The sequence below is a fragment of the Clarias gariepinus genome, chromosome 14 (genome assembly GCF_024256425.1).
Source record: "Clarias gariepinus isolate MV-2021 ecotype Netherlands chromosome 14, CGAR_prim_01v2, whole genome shotgun sequence".
NCBI classification, from domain to species: Eukaryota; Metazoa; Chordata; class Actinopteri; order Siluriformes; family Clariidae; genus Clarias; species Clarias gariepinus.
In genome coordinates, this window is record NC_071113.1 from 19,356,345 (window position 1) to 19,371,462 (window position 15,118).

Sequence of the window (15,118 nt, forward strand, 5' to 3'; positions counted from 1 at the left end):
TGGGGCACATTGAGTTATTCAGAGACCTCTTCTGTTTAGAGAATAGTCGAGGTTGATGTGAGCTATGCTTAGGCGTGGTCATAAGGGTAGTATAGGGTGGCAGTTGTCACCCTTGAAATAAGCCTTTCCAGCTTAACTTATCTCTGAGCGATCTATTACACCTTCATAACCCATGCATGAGTAACTGATCCAGGTGACCACTCAAACAGGTAAAATAACGATAAGAGTTTTCCAACCCTGTAAGCAAAAAAAAAAATCAATAAAGAAGCATAAAGGTGTCATCAATGTTAAATGAACAAAATGTGATTTTGTAACAGACCATGACAAAAAAAAACCTGGACACCCCACTTGAAGCTAAACCAGATCTCGAACCTAAGGCATCAATGCTGGGTTTGAAATAGGAACATGAGACACCAGTCGATCACAAGACACCATGCACACATAAACACACACGCTCTCATTCACTTGCATGTTTTTTGGAGGTTGGAGGAAACCAGAGAACGCAGAGGAGACCCATGTACCATAGCCCCGTACAGGTGATAAGCTGACATCAGGATTGTACCGGGACCTGTGCTCACGTGCCGTTGGTGATGATAACCTTAGTTAACTATTTTATAGTGATCATACTTATACAGTATGAACATAAAATATTTTGTGTCCAGTGTTGAAAAGTAAAAAATAAAGCAGCTAAGTGAAGTGTAGAAGCAGTGAAGATGGCTCAAGGGGTTTGTATGTAAAAGAGGCTCTGTCCGAAATATATTTCCGTATACCACAGGTGGCAGGCTAGTGGCACAGCCTACTGTTCAGTACAGTAGAGTGTGGTTTCCGGCTCAGCCAGAGCGAGAGAGAGAGAGAGAGAGAGAGAGAGTGAGAGAGGTGTATGTAGCCAGAAGGTAATGTCGTAAAGCCGAGTGTCGTAAACCAGGTGCAGGGAGGGGAGGTGGAGAGTTAGGGGAGGGAGGGAGGGGAGGTGGAGGGGAGGTGTGGGGGCCGAGAGGAGGTGACTCTCCGCCACGGCATTTACACACAGCGAAAGGATCATGGCGGATGGCCCCAGGTGTAAGCGCAGAAAGCAGGCGAACCCGAAGAGGACGAGCGGTGAGTACAGAACGCGTTTTTCACTCGATCGGAGGCTCGGATTGTGTCGCCGGACTTTTCTAATCAGCCAAAGTGAGCGGAAAGTAGCGGTGCGCGTACGTGAGTGTGTGTGTGTGTGTGTGTGTGCGTGCACCGTTATACCTGGCTCTCTCCGCCTAGCGGCACCGCGCACCCTGGACCGTTATACGCTCCCAGACCCATGCGCTCTCTCTCTTACACACACACACACACACTCTCTCTCTCTCTCTCTCTCTCTCTCTCTCTTTTACTCCCAGTTTACTTTATTTTCCACGAACTTGTTACTTTTCTTTACATTTCGGATACTTTTCTCCTGTTGAATCGGAAATGTGTTACATTTGTTTCCCCACATCAAAGATTGTTTTCCTTTTCAGCGCACGAGCTGAAACTTATTTTCTCATTGAAGTGTACCTGTTTGATTGGAAAAACAACCTGTTTGTTTTCCGCGTGCTTTGAAGAAAAAGGAACACGTGTGGTTGTTAGAAAGCGTGTGTTGTTTGCAACTTTGTTGCGTTTTTGGCTTTGGTATCAACTTAACTTATCTCTCTGTACAATGGGCTGTTCCGCTATTCCGACTGTGTAGCAGGTAGCCTGTGTGCTAGCCCACTGTACACTATACACTATACACAAACATAGACACACAATCTCACAGTATCAATAACCTCATAAATAGAATTGAGTTTTTATTTCATTAGTTATTTTGTTCTGGGCCAGAATGTTGTCTTTTGGCTCGGACCCGCGCGTTAAAGGTCTCAGATTAACGGGAAACACGCGTCTCTGTTCGACTGAAGAAATAACGGAAAGTCCTCGTTTCGCTGTTGTGTGGTTTACTAAAAAAAAAAAAAACTTCTTTGCGAGAAGTTGGTTATCTAAGCACGATAAGGGCGTGTCTAATGTAGACGTGCGTGATCCGTGAAGCATCTCCTCGGCTCGGTTAGCGTGTACACGCGGTGAGTGCGAGAGGAGCAGGCGAACCTGTCTGTGGGCTGGAGCGCAGTGCTCGGGCTGGGTGGAGAGACTCAAAGGAGAGAAGGAAAGGAATCTGCAACAACAACTGCGGCTCAGCCTATATAAGGAATGCGGTGTGTATGGAGCACACACACTGAGCAGCGGTTCTGAGGACTGGATCTCACTCTGGGACTCGAGCACTTCATCAGAACTTTTTTGGGGGGGTTTTGCGCACGCACATTCAAAATGCTTCTTTATTATTATTATTATTATTATTATTATTAGATTGCATTGTACACCTTGTGTTTCCAGTGTGTATCCAGGCATCTTTATTATATATAAGTTCTTTATCCGAGACTTTTTTCCTCCCCTAAGCTCTATACAGTGCTAATGCAAGTCTTGTCTCTACACTACTTTAATCATGTAAATACCTTTTGCTTTTTTAAGTCTAAACGACTTTAGTCGTACATCGGGTCTGTTCTGTCGTGCCACTCACTCACTCACTCCCTCACAGAGAGATAGCGGTGTGTTTTGGTTGCGTTTCCGCCATGCGCTCCCTGGCGGTGCTCTCAGCGCGCAGCTCTCCTCTCCAACTGATCGGAGGCTTGAAACACCGCTCAGGGTTGATCAATGGGGGGAAATTGAGATCTTGCATTTTTTTTTTTTTTTTGTTTGCCGTGCTGTGCATCTGATTTGTCCACGTTCGAACTCGGGGAGCAGGACGAAATCGTTTCCATCCGTTTCTGAAAGGTGTGGGAAGGCGAGGCGTTGCACCAAATGGCAACTTGTGCAGGTAGAAAAACAGACGCTTCGGGTGTCTCGCATGCTGAGAGCGCTTCTCTAAATCCAAGCTATCGCTTTATCTGTGTGTCGTGCGTGTTCATGAATTTCGGAAAGTGTCAGGACAGTGTTAAGACTGTGGACTGCGTGATTGTTGGTGCACCTTTTAGGCTACTGTTGTATTAACGGTGCGTTAGGGTAGGGATGTGCTGGGAGGTCATGTTCAGTCTAATGATGTGAGAGTCAGGTAGCAGTGCTCAGTGTGTGTGTGTGTGAGAGAGAGAGAGAGAGATGCTGTAATCACCGCACTGCAGGACACCTGAGCTGGGCAAACCCTAAGATGGGAATTATATATATATGTATACAACATATATACAATAATTTAGGTTTATAAACCTAAATTATGCTTTGCACATTTAATTCATTATTAAATATGATTATAAATAATTATATATGTATTAAATATATATAATTATTTCATATCATTTTATTTAAATAATTAAACCTTGATTGGTTCTGACCTCAACCAATAGGTCAGTGATCTCACACTTGACCGTTGCGTCATTATCACACGCCCCGCCCATTTGTCCTTGTGACTGATCACACCCTCCATGTGTTCACTTTAGCCTTATGATGACCAACACTGAAATTAAAATCTGAAAATATCTAACTGTTCAATTATTACGTTTTCTCCTGCTGTTTATTCACTTCAGTTTCACTACATCTTTTTAAGCGGCCCTAAATAAGCTGAACTGATATATAGTTTTCAGGAAATTGACACCAAGTGACTATTGCTTCATGTATGTTACTCATGGATGTATGCTTCCTGGTGGGATCTTTAGTCCGAATAAGTTTAATGCTCATGGTGGACATGTTACTCAGACACGGCAATACCACCTAGTCATATTCTTGTGAAAACGACTCATATTCAAAACATTTTCTGATCGCAGATTCACCTCCCAAATTCTCTCCAGGGTATGGCTGACTGAGCTTAGAGAGGCATGCTGAGGTGTTTAGGGCTGTCAGCTGACAGCTAACCATCTGACTCCCATTTGAAAACAAATCCCCCTTTAACCAATCCCTGGGCCTAATTAGTCACAGCTACGAAAAAATAATAAACAGGCGTTCAGTGCGTTGCTTGTTTTATCTGACGAGGTGTTTTCCGATCTTACTGATAGTTGTTATTAAATTAGTGTTATGTTATAATTCCATAGGTTGTCACCATCCTCACTGAGTTATGGCAGAAGAGGAAAGTTGTGTGTGTGCGTGTGTGTTTGTTTGGGACATGGACGGAGTGGGGGTTGTCTCAGTCGAGAGCGAGCAGGAGGTAGCACTTAGCCACCAGGTGAAAAATCTTTGGTGGGACTGTTGCTTTGTGTCGGGTTAAACTGTTCACCCCTATTTAGGGAGTAAGGGCTGTTAGGGCACAGGTGAAGAATTTTTCAGAGAGGAGACACTTCATTAGTGCAAGCAGGGAGTACTACTTCAAGCTGTGCTTTTTTACACACCTTCACCCCACCTGAACCATAACAGCTGTTTCAAACAGCTCCTTACCAGACAGCAAAACATTATATATAATTAAAGACTATATACTATATACATTACTATACTATACATTATATATAATTAAAGACTGTCTCATGGCGGCTTCAAAATATTAATGAAATACTTTATGTTTGATGTAAGTACCTGACATGGTTCAGTAGCTCTAAAGAAATATGTCCTCTTGTACCTTGTGTTTATTCTACGGTACTCGAGTATATATATATATATTTTTTTTTTTTCAAGAAAAGACAAATCCTCCATACGAGCAAAATTACAAACGTATGGCTTTGTTTCATTTGCATTTATCCCATCACTACATGTCTGGAAGAAATCAGAAAATCAGCGGTCCTGACAGTGCAGGCTTCCTGAATCATGTGACATGGGGCAAAGGAAAGCGTAACATAGAGGTGTTAACGGTCCGCAGTGCGACAGGTGTTTGTCGTTCACGGGCCAGGCCTCTCTTCTCCTCTCCTCACTGTTCCCCTCCACCTCCGTGCTTACAGGAATACCACAGAGCAATCTGAAACCTCCCAGTTTGGGAGCACAGGAATGTGGCTGACCGGTATTAGCATGGTTAAGAAAATAAACAGGGCAGCGCTCCATGGGGTGTTCTGCTCTTTGTAGTGGCTTGGCAAAATGGAGGTTGTGTTTCAAAGGAACTTGATGTTTTTTTGTTGTCTTTTTTTTTTTTTGTATAATTTGAGATGTTCTAAAGCCCCAAATTTACACTTCTGTTTTTGCACATGGGCACAACCTTTTCACACACACCTACATGTGCACCACAATGTTAGCTGTAAAGCAGATATTTTGTTTACTCTCAGTTCCCTGAGAGAGAGAGGCGTAGGCCAACAGGCCAATCGTGGTAGGTGTGGCGGACTTATTTTGCTAAAAAAAGTTTTAATTGCTTTCTCCACCTTTGGGCCATGAAGTATGTGAGCAAAAAAAAAAAAAAAAAAAACGGATAAATAAAAACTGCTCAGTTTTATTCATTATGATTTTTGTTTAGAATTTTGATAGTGGTATTGTGAGAATGTGGAAAGCACTGGAGAAGAGTACTGTGGTGCAACTTTACTAAATAAATGTAGACAAACGATATATACAGTGCTACATTCACACAGAAGAGAAAGTTCAGCTGCAAGTAAGCAAGATACTGTAACTCGTCACCTGTATTAATTGAACCCTAACTAATTTATAAATAAAAATATTTTACTATAATTTTATCTCAGTGTGTTTTATAAAATCTTATGTCTGCAGCCTTTGTTCGATGTTAAATGCTGCCATACGAAGGATCCTTCAGCGTTATTCTACCGGATCCTACAGTCAAAGCGGCGTGGCATTTCTTGATACTATGAATTGTAGCATCACAAACATTTCTTTTGATCTTTGTTTTGCAAAATTTATTCGTTTAGAAACTTGTTACAGAAAACCTTTGATTACAGCCAGGTCTTTAAAAAAAATTTACTTTGTATGACTGTAAGTTAATGCATATATATATATATATATATATATATACACATTGTGTATGTGATGTGAATTGTGCTGAGTGTCTTTTTGGGGCACATTACTATGGGATGACATGATGCTAAACATTTTTTTAGTCATCTGTTAGCATTTACGAGACCCCCGCCCTCCCAGTGTGCAGAGTTTAGGAACCTTTCATTTATCTGCTGTCTTTCAGGGACTTCCTCCTCAAGTCCAACTGAAATCGCTGACTCAGGAGGAAAATCCACCAGCTCCCCAACCCCTTTACCTCAGCTTTTCTTCTCTTCTCCTATCATATTTTATGTTTTATGTGTGTGTTTTTTTTTTCTTCGGGTCCCTCTATATTTACCTCTCGGACACAGTAGCAGGGAGATGTTGAGTGACCTTTGCCATGGGCGCCCATGCATTGCCTCAAGTATGACTTCACTTTCTCCCCCTGTGCCATTGTGAGGCGTCCAGCGTAACAAATTGGCTGTGTGTCAAAGCTTTGAGCACAACACACACACACACACACACACACACACACACACTCACACACACACACACTGAATTGATCTCGGTTTGGTCCAGGCTCTGTTTCTTCCCTACGTGCCTTCTTCCCTATTCAGATCTCCTTTAGGGCAAGCTCCCCCCCCCATCCTGAGGTCAGGTGGGGGAGGGACTGCAAGAGGTGAGGGGTCACTTTTTTGGAGGCCTGCTGAGGTGTCATTGAGGGGCTGTTGTAAACTGGCAGGCTAGCTCCTCTCTCCCATCTTATGTTTTGCATAACAACATGGATGCCCTCTCGAGAAAGGCCTGAGTGTGAGAATGTGCAAAAAGAGTGCACAACAGATTATTAAGAGTGTACTGGACTGAGTTTCGTTTTGTGTTTGGATGTTTGTGTATCACTGCTTGATTTAAATCTGTTTAAGGTTTTAGAGAAGGAAATTGGCACCTTTGTTTTGTTAATTAGACTTGCTGGAAAGGACAGAAAGGGAAATGGGTGACAACAAAGCGACCTTTTTCTGTATTGCTTAAGGGCAAAAAAAGGCTTAAAGCAATACACAGAACGCTACAATAGTGCTTTAGTATACTCAGAGTGATACAAACTTAGTGTTAACAAGCCGTCAGAACCACGTACATGCTCCTCGAAACAAGAACTCTAGCTATGTCTTATACCAACCACTGCATGGGTCCCTTCGTTACATATGTTAGGCCATCAGAAGTGTTTTTGGAAGTGAATAGTCCTCCAAGCCTGTCTGTGATTTTGCAAATGGAGATTAATGATTAGCCCTGATTATGCTCTCATTGGTAGAGGTGCAAGAAACCCTGCAAGAAAAGAGCTTTATTTCTCTTTCTGTCTTCCCCACTCGCTCTTCTACAAAAGAGTCCAAGTCTCATGAACCCCTTTGTAGCTGTGCATGGTTGTGCTTTATGGGATGGTGTATGTGTGTGCGCGTGGGTGTGTGTGTGTGGGTGTTTGTGTGTGTGTGTGTGCGTGTGTGAGAATGCTTAAGTGAGCTATTGTGTATTAAGGGTTTAGAGGGGAGGAGAGAAAGGGGTTTTGCTACCTATGCAGTGGACCACTGTTGGCCATAGAGAGGGCTCCGCGGCGGAAGAAAAGGCCCATTGAAAGAGTGCGGAGAGGGGAGGAACGCTCTTTCTCTCTCTGCCTGTGGGAAACTGCGGCCCATGCCGGGGCTCCCATTTGCATACGTCCCATTCTTCACAACGAGGAACGTTGGTATATGGAGGCATCCCGGTGTCCATGTGTGTGTGTCCGTGTGTGTGTGTGTGTGTGTGTGTATGCGAGAGTGTGTGAGAGTGCACGCACATGTGTCTATCTATTTTACATTCAGACTGTTATTCAGTTTCTGCCTTGTTGCATTTGAGTGTATCTTTGAATCATTATTGGTTAATAAACCAGATTTATGTCCTTTTCCATTAACACAGTGCTAGTGCCAGAGTCGCTTCACAGAATCAGTAAATCTTTTTAAGGAATGTTCTTATTTCTCATATTTTCTATCCGAAATAAATGGTCGCACATGTGTTAACGTATGCTTCTTACTTTTGATGTCTGATTGTATTAAATAAATCAAACTTCTTAAGGCAATATTTACTTTCTATAAGTTTTGGAGATCATTATTATGAGGTATATCTTGCTGTAAAAAAGAATTTCAGTTATTATTTTGATGTCATCATGTTTCTGTTGCTACCACACTGCTGTGTCTTTTCCATTTTACACTACACTGACTGATTGGCCATGACTGCAACATTAAACAATTTGATTGGTTGCCTCCAGCAATCACTAGCTATGTTTACATGAGCAATTTGTCCTCAATCTGATTGAAATCTTTCAGATTACAGATTCCAACTTAACTGTTTACATGAATGCTGATCCGATAAGACAGGCGTTTACATGCACAAAGCATTTTTATCAGAATATAACTTCTTTGATATGCACTAAGTGCCTCTGCCTGCTACGAAAAATTTAAGCTAAAGGAAAATAAAAGGAGAAATATTTTTCTCCATCTTGGAGACGTTTTCCCATCTTTCTTATTTTTATGCATTACTACCTCTTAAATGGGGAGCTTAAATGGGGAGCCAATCAGCGCACCTTCCTTAGCCAGTCAAGAGACCCAGTGGATGATAGTCTGACTGGTGGGAAAGAGTTCTAATTCAGTTTAATGATCAGGTAATGAAGCTTAATTTCCCTCCACATGGGAAAAAGTTTGGTGGAAAGGATAGATTTATCCCAAGGACACAAAAAAGATCGGCTCTCATGTTTAGATAGCCAATATTTAGCCAATGACTGGCTTATCAAAGGTTTAAAGCACCCATCTTATTACGATTGAATATTCATTCCAATCAAGCCAGATCAAGATGGGGATCAGATTGAGCTGTTTACAAAGAGCATTTTATTATCGGCTATTATTCCCATTATTAGCAGAAAATTAGTGTCTGTTTATGCACTTATTGCTTCTTTTTCTATCTGCTATCCTTTTCAGAATAGTAGGTAGACTTTGTGTAGAGCATCCTGGCTGCAGCCTAAATTAGCGGCAAGGCTACACCTGGTAGGCGCAGTAGCACATGTCTACCACCACCTCCAGTGTAGGATAGGTTAAATCACAGCCTGAATAACTGGGTGGTTATTTTCAAACCCAGTAAACAACCAGCAGCATTCTGTGGGTGATTTCTCCCAGCTCTGTATTGAGGTGGAAGTGAAAAGAGAGCAAGTATCAAAACCAGCACCTGTACCATGTCAGTGGAAAAGAGGTCTCTGATAAGTGCATGCGCACACACGCAAACACGGGCACACACACACACACACACACACACACACACTATAATGATAGCAGCGGTTGTGTTTCTGTGTGCAAAGAACAGCGTTAGAGATGTGGTTGTGGATTAGATTTAGTCACTACTATTTCTATTACTATTTCATCATTCCTATTTTTTGTACGTGTGAGACTGTGTGTGTGAGAGAGAGAGAGAGTGAGAGAGTAAAAGAGAGTGGTAGACTCACACTTCATTCAGCTGTCAGCGTGAGTCATGTAGACAGGTGTGAGTGTGAGAGGTACATTACCTCATCTAATACAATCCACCATCCTTCTGGACCTGCATGTACGTGTGTGTGTGTGTGTGTGTGTGTGTGTGTGTGCACAAGCAGCCAAGGTCGAAGGGTCACTGCCACACCACACAGGAAATTAAGACTTCATTCCCCTCCCTCTTTTCTCCCTCCCTCTCAGTCTAAGGGATGATATTAAGTTTGTGTGTGTACACCTGTCTAAACGCCTCTTCGGCTGACAGCTTAAGTGGTATGCTCTGAGGGGAAGGGTGTGTGTGTGTGTGTGTGAGAGAGTTTCTGCATACACCTGTCGTTGTTGATTTTTTTAGTACACCTGAGAGAATTGGTAATTGCCCTTTGTGAGGGGTAATTTAGCGAATGTCTGTTTCCCTGATACACTCACTATTTTTAATAATGTTCCCAGGGACCGGGATTCAGCGCTCTGCTACTCTCCATGGGACTTACCTTCACAATGTACAACCCTGGTAGCCTAACAAAACTCCACACCAAGTCCTGTCTGTGAGGCAGCCATTTTGATTATGTCTCTCAGCAGTTATTTTTAGTCATACAACACCAGTTTTGTCTACTTCAACAACCTGAAAGAAATCACAGAAATAAGTTGTGATATTTAGTTGAAATTAAATGTGTTGTTTCACTTTTTACATTCAAACTGCTTTCTTTTTACAGTGTTTCTTCAAATATACAGTTAGAGACTTAAGCTAATAGCTGATGTTTTAGCCAGCCTGCTGCCTGTACCAAGGAGTGCTAGTTAGTGCTAACTAATTCCCTAAAAGTTTAGACATACTGGATGTTACAGTATTTTTTTTTCTTAGCTCCCTTACCACACAAATATTCATGTAATTAAAGTTGTAACTCAAAGATAAACCTGGGTAACATTAGCTACAGTATTAGCCATTGTGCTGCCTTTAAATGCATTATGTGTTATCTAATAGCTAGCTTAAAGTATTCATAGCCAGTTCTCTTTCACAGTTCCATAATACCTTTAGACAGGTTAAGAGTGAAATCTGACTGCTGCTTTGACATAAAGAAAACAGTGCTACTCTAGATAGTAAAAGTATTAGCTAGCATGCTGCCTTATACATGTGTAACAAGGTTTGCTAGCTGGAGCTAATCCTATATCATCCCCAATTCTGACTGTTAAAGGTTACACATTAATCCCAGTGTAGAAATATTCATCTGAACAGAAATCTATCTATCTATCTATCTATCTATCTATCTATCTATCTATCTATCTATCTATCTATCTATCTATCTATCTATCTAACAGAATAAAACAGTATAGACGATGAGTAAGTGGTATAAAACAATAGGTAAAGGAATAGCCAATGTGCTGCATTCAAATATGCAATAGGTAATGAAATAGCTAGTGTATATTTATTTTAAGATAATACACCATAAACTATTTATCCTTTGCATTATATCTATAAAATGTAGTTGTCTAGACAAGTCAGAATTTATGGAACCTTATAGTCACTTTTGACACAAAGAAAACAAGTCAGTAGTGATGGTACCATGAATCTGCCTTTTCCATGAAAATATAAATCCAACTTTTAAACATCTGTTTCGTTTTTTAACGTGTCAGACTTTTCATCATGACTTTTCTCTTGTCAATGACTTCATCCGTATCATAACTTTCCTTTCTTTAGTACAGTATATGTTGTTGTGCTTCTTTCTTTTAGCTTTTCCTTCTCCCACTTTAATATCAGTGAAGTGGTGAATGAAAGACATGCCATCTCGTCATCAGCTCACTTATCACCGCTCAGCATGTCGCCTCTTATCTGAAACGAAGCAAAAGGAAGACTTCACATTCCTTTTGCATTTTAAAGCTTTTTGTAACACCAGTTCTGAAATAAAATACAATATGAGCATTTAGAAGGTCCTAATACGAAGTGCATGATGATAAATGTGGCATGTAATGGCGTTGGATGCAGGCCCCGTGTGAATACAAAACTTAAGGAGGTGAACCGATAGAATGATAAAGCAGAGTGATGTGTGAAATGCCAGCGGAGCCACAGTGCAGCATCTGCTTCTTTTCTCTGCTCTGGACTTCTCATGTTTTATCTTGGAACAAAAAGGACATCCTACTTTAATAATGTCTTACTATCAAAGACCCCAATGTTGTGTGATGTTTGTGTGTGTGTGTGTGTGTGTGTGTGTGTGTGTGTGTGTCAATCTAACCCCTCAAAGACATAACTGTGTGAGTAAAATCTTAGGTCAGGCTTGTGATGCAGAGGATGCAGACGGGCACTGCTGTGGAAGAATCACTTAGTCACTGTATGTGAGTGAGCGTGCATGTGTGAGTGAGTCATAGTGGGAGGCTAGATGCTACTCTGAATGTCAGGAGCAGTAAATGTCTTGAGAGGCTTAGTGAGGGCAAAATGCTGAATAGCCCGTATATAAGCACTGATGATGGAAAACGTGTATAGAGTGAGGAATAAAAACAAGGTCTTTTCTGGTGTTTAAATACGATCCCAAATAATTTCCTAATTTTCACACATTATATAGAATTGTTATATTTGTAAATACGATTAGGATCACTATCCTAACTCTATGTCCAATTAATGACTTTATCATGTGAGTTGTTTTTTGTTTCTTTTTTTAGTTTTTTTGTTAATTTTATAATGACTGATTAGTAATCTTATCACGCTGGTCATTCAGAAATAGAGCCAAAGTATTGCTATCAAATTTCTCAGCATCAAATCCTTCTAAATATTTTGTAAAATTGCAATATATTATTCAATATATGCAAAATAAACACATCATATCAGGCATCGAAACAAAAAAAAACCCCATAAACTTGATCCGTGTTATTAACTTGTTCATATACTCATAGTGAAAGAGTAAAATGTCACTGATGATATTTGCTGTATTACAGAAGTATATGGATTTTTCTTCTCTTGGATTGTAGTCATTTGTTTATCCTCCCCTGTTATATAATAATCGAACAAAATCACAATCATCGCTTTATTTCTTCACTCATACAGTACTTGAGCCTAATCATAAACAGGTGGAGTATTGTGAAATTTGTTCTTTTTTCCCCCAATGTAAACCGGTGTGAAACTCCATAGCAAAGTGAATTATTCATGAATGTGGCTGTGTGTGTATATATGTGTGTCTAGTGCGTTGGCTTCGTGCCTGTCACATAATGATGAATGCGTTTGGGAGGTGTTTAGTAAATTGTTTGTTTGTGCTATAGCGCTCCATATGGTAGATCTGTTGCCCACAGACCCTCTGATGTCATGTGCTAAACAGCTCACCAAGAATTTCTCACCTACACCAAGAGTAATTAGCCCTGAGTCCGACGGGACCCTGACTGCGGAAAATACAGGACTCAGTCACAGCAACTCACAAACACGCTTTAAAGTTAAGAAGAGATTATGTATAGCCCCAGGTATTTCATGTGTGTTTTTTGCTTGCCCTTTCAGCGATACTTTTGAGTCTTCCTCATTCTTTCACTTGCTTTCTCTCTCTATGTACCTGGTACCTGTTGGTGCTAGAGACTCCCTCCTGTTAGTTTGACTAAGGGCTGTACCTGCTGACTGTTTGTTTGCAAAATACGCCATTTGGCCTCGACAGGTTTACACTGTGAGCCTGCAGTTGCTGGACTTGGGTCGGGGCACAGGTTGCAGGTCACACAGTGTAGTTTCTACATTACTAAATTACCCAATTAATCCAATATGTTGATCAATGGCATTTCTTTGTCCAGTGAAATGAGAGTGATTGCTAGTTCTCCAGATTACTATATTGATCATTACCTGTCTACAAATTCTATCAGTATTAATGGAATTAAAGCTCACTTCTGTCTTCTCTCATTGTGAGTCACTGTGATTGTTGAGTGAATCACATGAATAGGTTAAAGTCCTAAGCTGGCTGTAGACTCAGGTGTTTGCATTCAAAATAAACTCTGGCCTTGCCGTGTTCACCTGTGTGCTCCTGTTTACCTGGTTACGACATCAGGAGGAGGTGATGACTGATCTTCAGATCAAACACAGCAAAACAAAGGTCAAAAATGAGCATAGTCAATGGGAATAATTCACCTTCACAAAAATTTCATTCTATTTCTTTTATTATTTTTATGCATGAAACTCCCAGAACCTGTTAGTGTTACAGTCTTCATTTGTGTAACCTTACTGTATACTGCCTGGGTAAAAAACAAAAGTTTTCGAATTTCAGAAGGTCAAATTATTTTGCTGCATCAAGCAAAGAAAACAACTACAGATATTTGAAATTACTGGAACTACGTAAAGAAGCATTTAACACATTATCAAAACCTAGAACTACTATACTGTGTGAACCATCAGCCTTGCGGAAAAAATGTGGTCGGAAAAGAATATAAACAGCAATCATTTGAACACTTGGTGAAGCTGCAAGGTGAAAAATCAACAGTGAAAACCATAGCTATGTTTAATATTGAAAGTAAGATCATTTCCATGCGCACTCGGTGTGATGAGAACTCACAGGAGAGACTAAACAGCTGTGTGGGGATAAGAAAACCACTTGTTAGTGAGACTTATCAGAAATAAGCCTTGAATTGGCTAGGACGCATTAAAAATTAAACTTTGGAGCAGAAAAAGGTCATGTGGGCCTAAGAGTTCAGACCCTATCCAATAAGAGCGATAGGCGCATCAGGGAAAGTTGGGAAGTCCCATGCGATGCACCCATCCTGCATAGTGTACACTGGTACAAGCCTCTGGAGGCAGGGTTATGAGGTCGGCTTGCTTCAGTTGGTCAGGTCGAGGCTCAGCAATGTTATGTGGCAATAAAAAGAAGTCAGCAGATGACCTGAATGTACTGAATGACCAGATCTATCAGTGGATTTTTTCTCCCCTCAGTTTGTGAAAGAGAGGGAGCATGAGGTACTATAACTATAACTTTGTACTATAATTTAACTATAAGTTAAAGGTGAATGAGTGTAAGTCTTTTGCTTGTCCAGGTAGTGTTTATGGGTTCCTACTTTCACTTTAGTCTCAGTAACTAACCCCTTAGAATAACTTGTAAGTACTGAAATCAAATAGTCGAATAATTGGTACTTAAACGGACTATAGGCACGCCACATGATCACCTTTAGCATTACACAGAGGGTCAGATGCCAATCTATGGTCATTTTATTGTGTAGAATTACTGATAATGTAAATCTTTGCAACAGAAACCAACCAGGAAACACAAAACAAATACTCACATACATCAGCACATATTCTTTATAAAAACATTTAACTGGATCTTGACCTCAGGTTTGGCCTTGATTAAAAAACTTTGTGTATTTGCGTTTTGAAACAGTCCATTTGTCCTTCATCACTGTGAAACAAAACCAGGAAGTGGTCAGGAGAGATTACCTAGCCAGGATGCACAGCCTCAAAAATCTGCCCGTAAAAACAATGAAGTGTGTATCCTGATCAGTGTGATCATACTCTATCCACAGTTTCCACCTGTATACTGTTTAGCTTAATGACGAAAACAGCAGAGCACCAGACAGGTCTGGAGAAGCCACGACACACTTATAAAGAGCTTACAGAGAGCATTCGCTTATAAAAGCCTTAAATTAGCTTGATTGGAAATAACAATGACACTTTTTCTTTTTACATGCTAGTGACCATTACAGCAGCTTTCATGATCATATAAAACAACGAAATGTTCCAAAAATAAATGTTTTAATGTAATACAGGAGGTCCGGTGGTTCTA

General features: G+C 40.7%; 1 protein-coding gene across 1 annotated transcript in view; it reads left to right on the forward strand.

Moving 5' to 3' along the window:
* Nucleotides 1-957: 957 nt before the first annotated feature.
* zeb1b (zinc finger E-box binding homeobox 1b) overlaps nt 958-15,118 on the forward strand; it is a 63,430-nt gene continuing 49,269 nt past the window's right edge. The window contains exon 1 of the mRNA XM_053511895.1: nt 958-1,098. Coding sequence (XP_053367870.1) covers nt 1,041-1,098 — 58 coding nt within the window. The 5' untranslated portion in view covers nt 958-1,040. The remainder of the gene's footprint in view (nt 1,099-15,118) is intronic.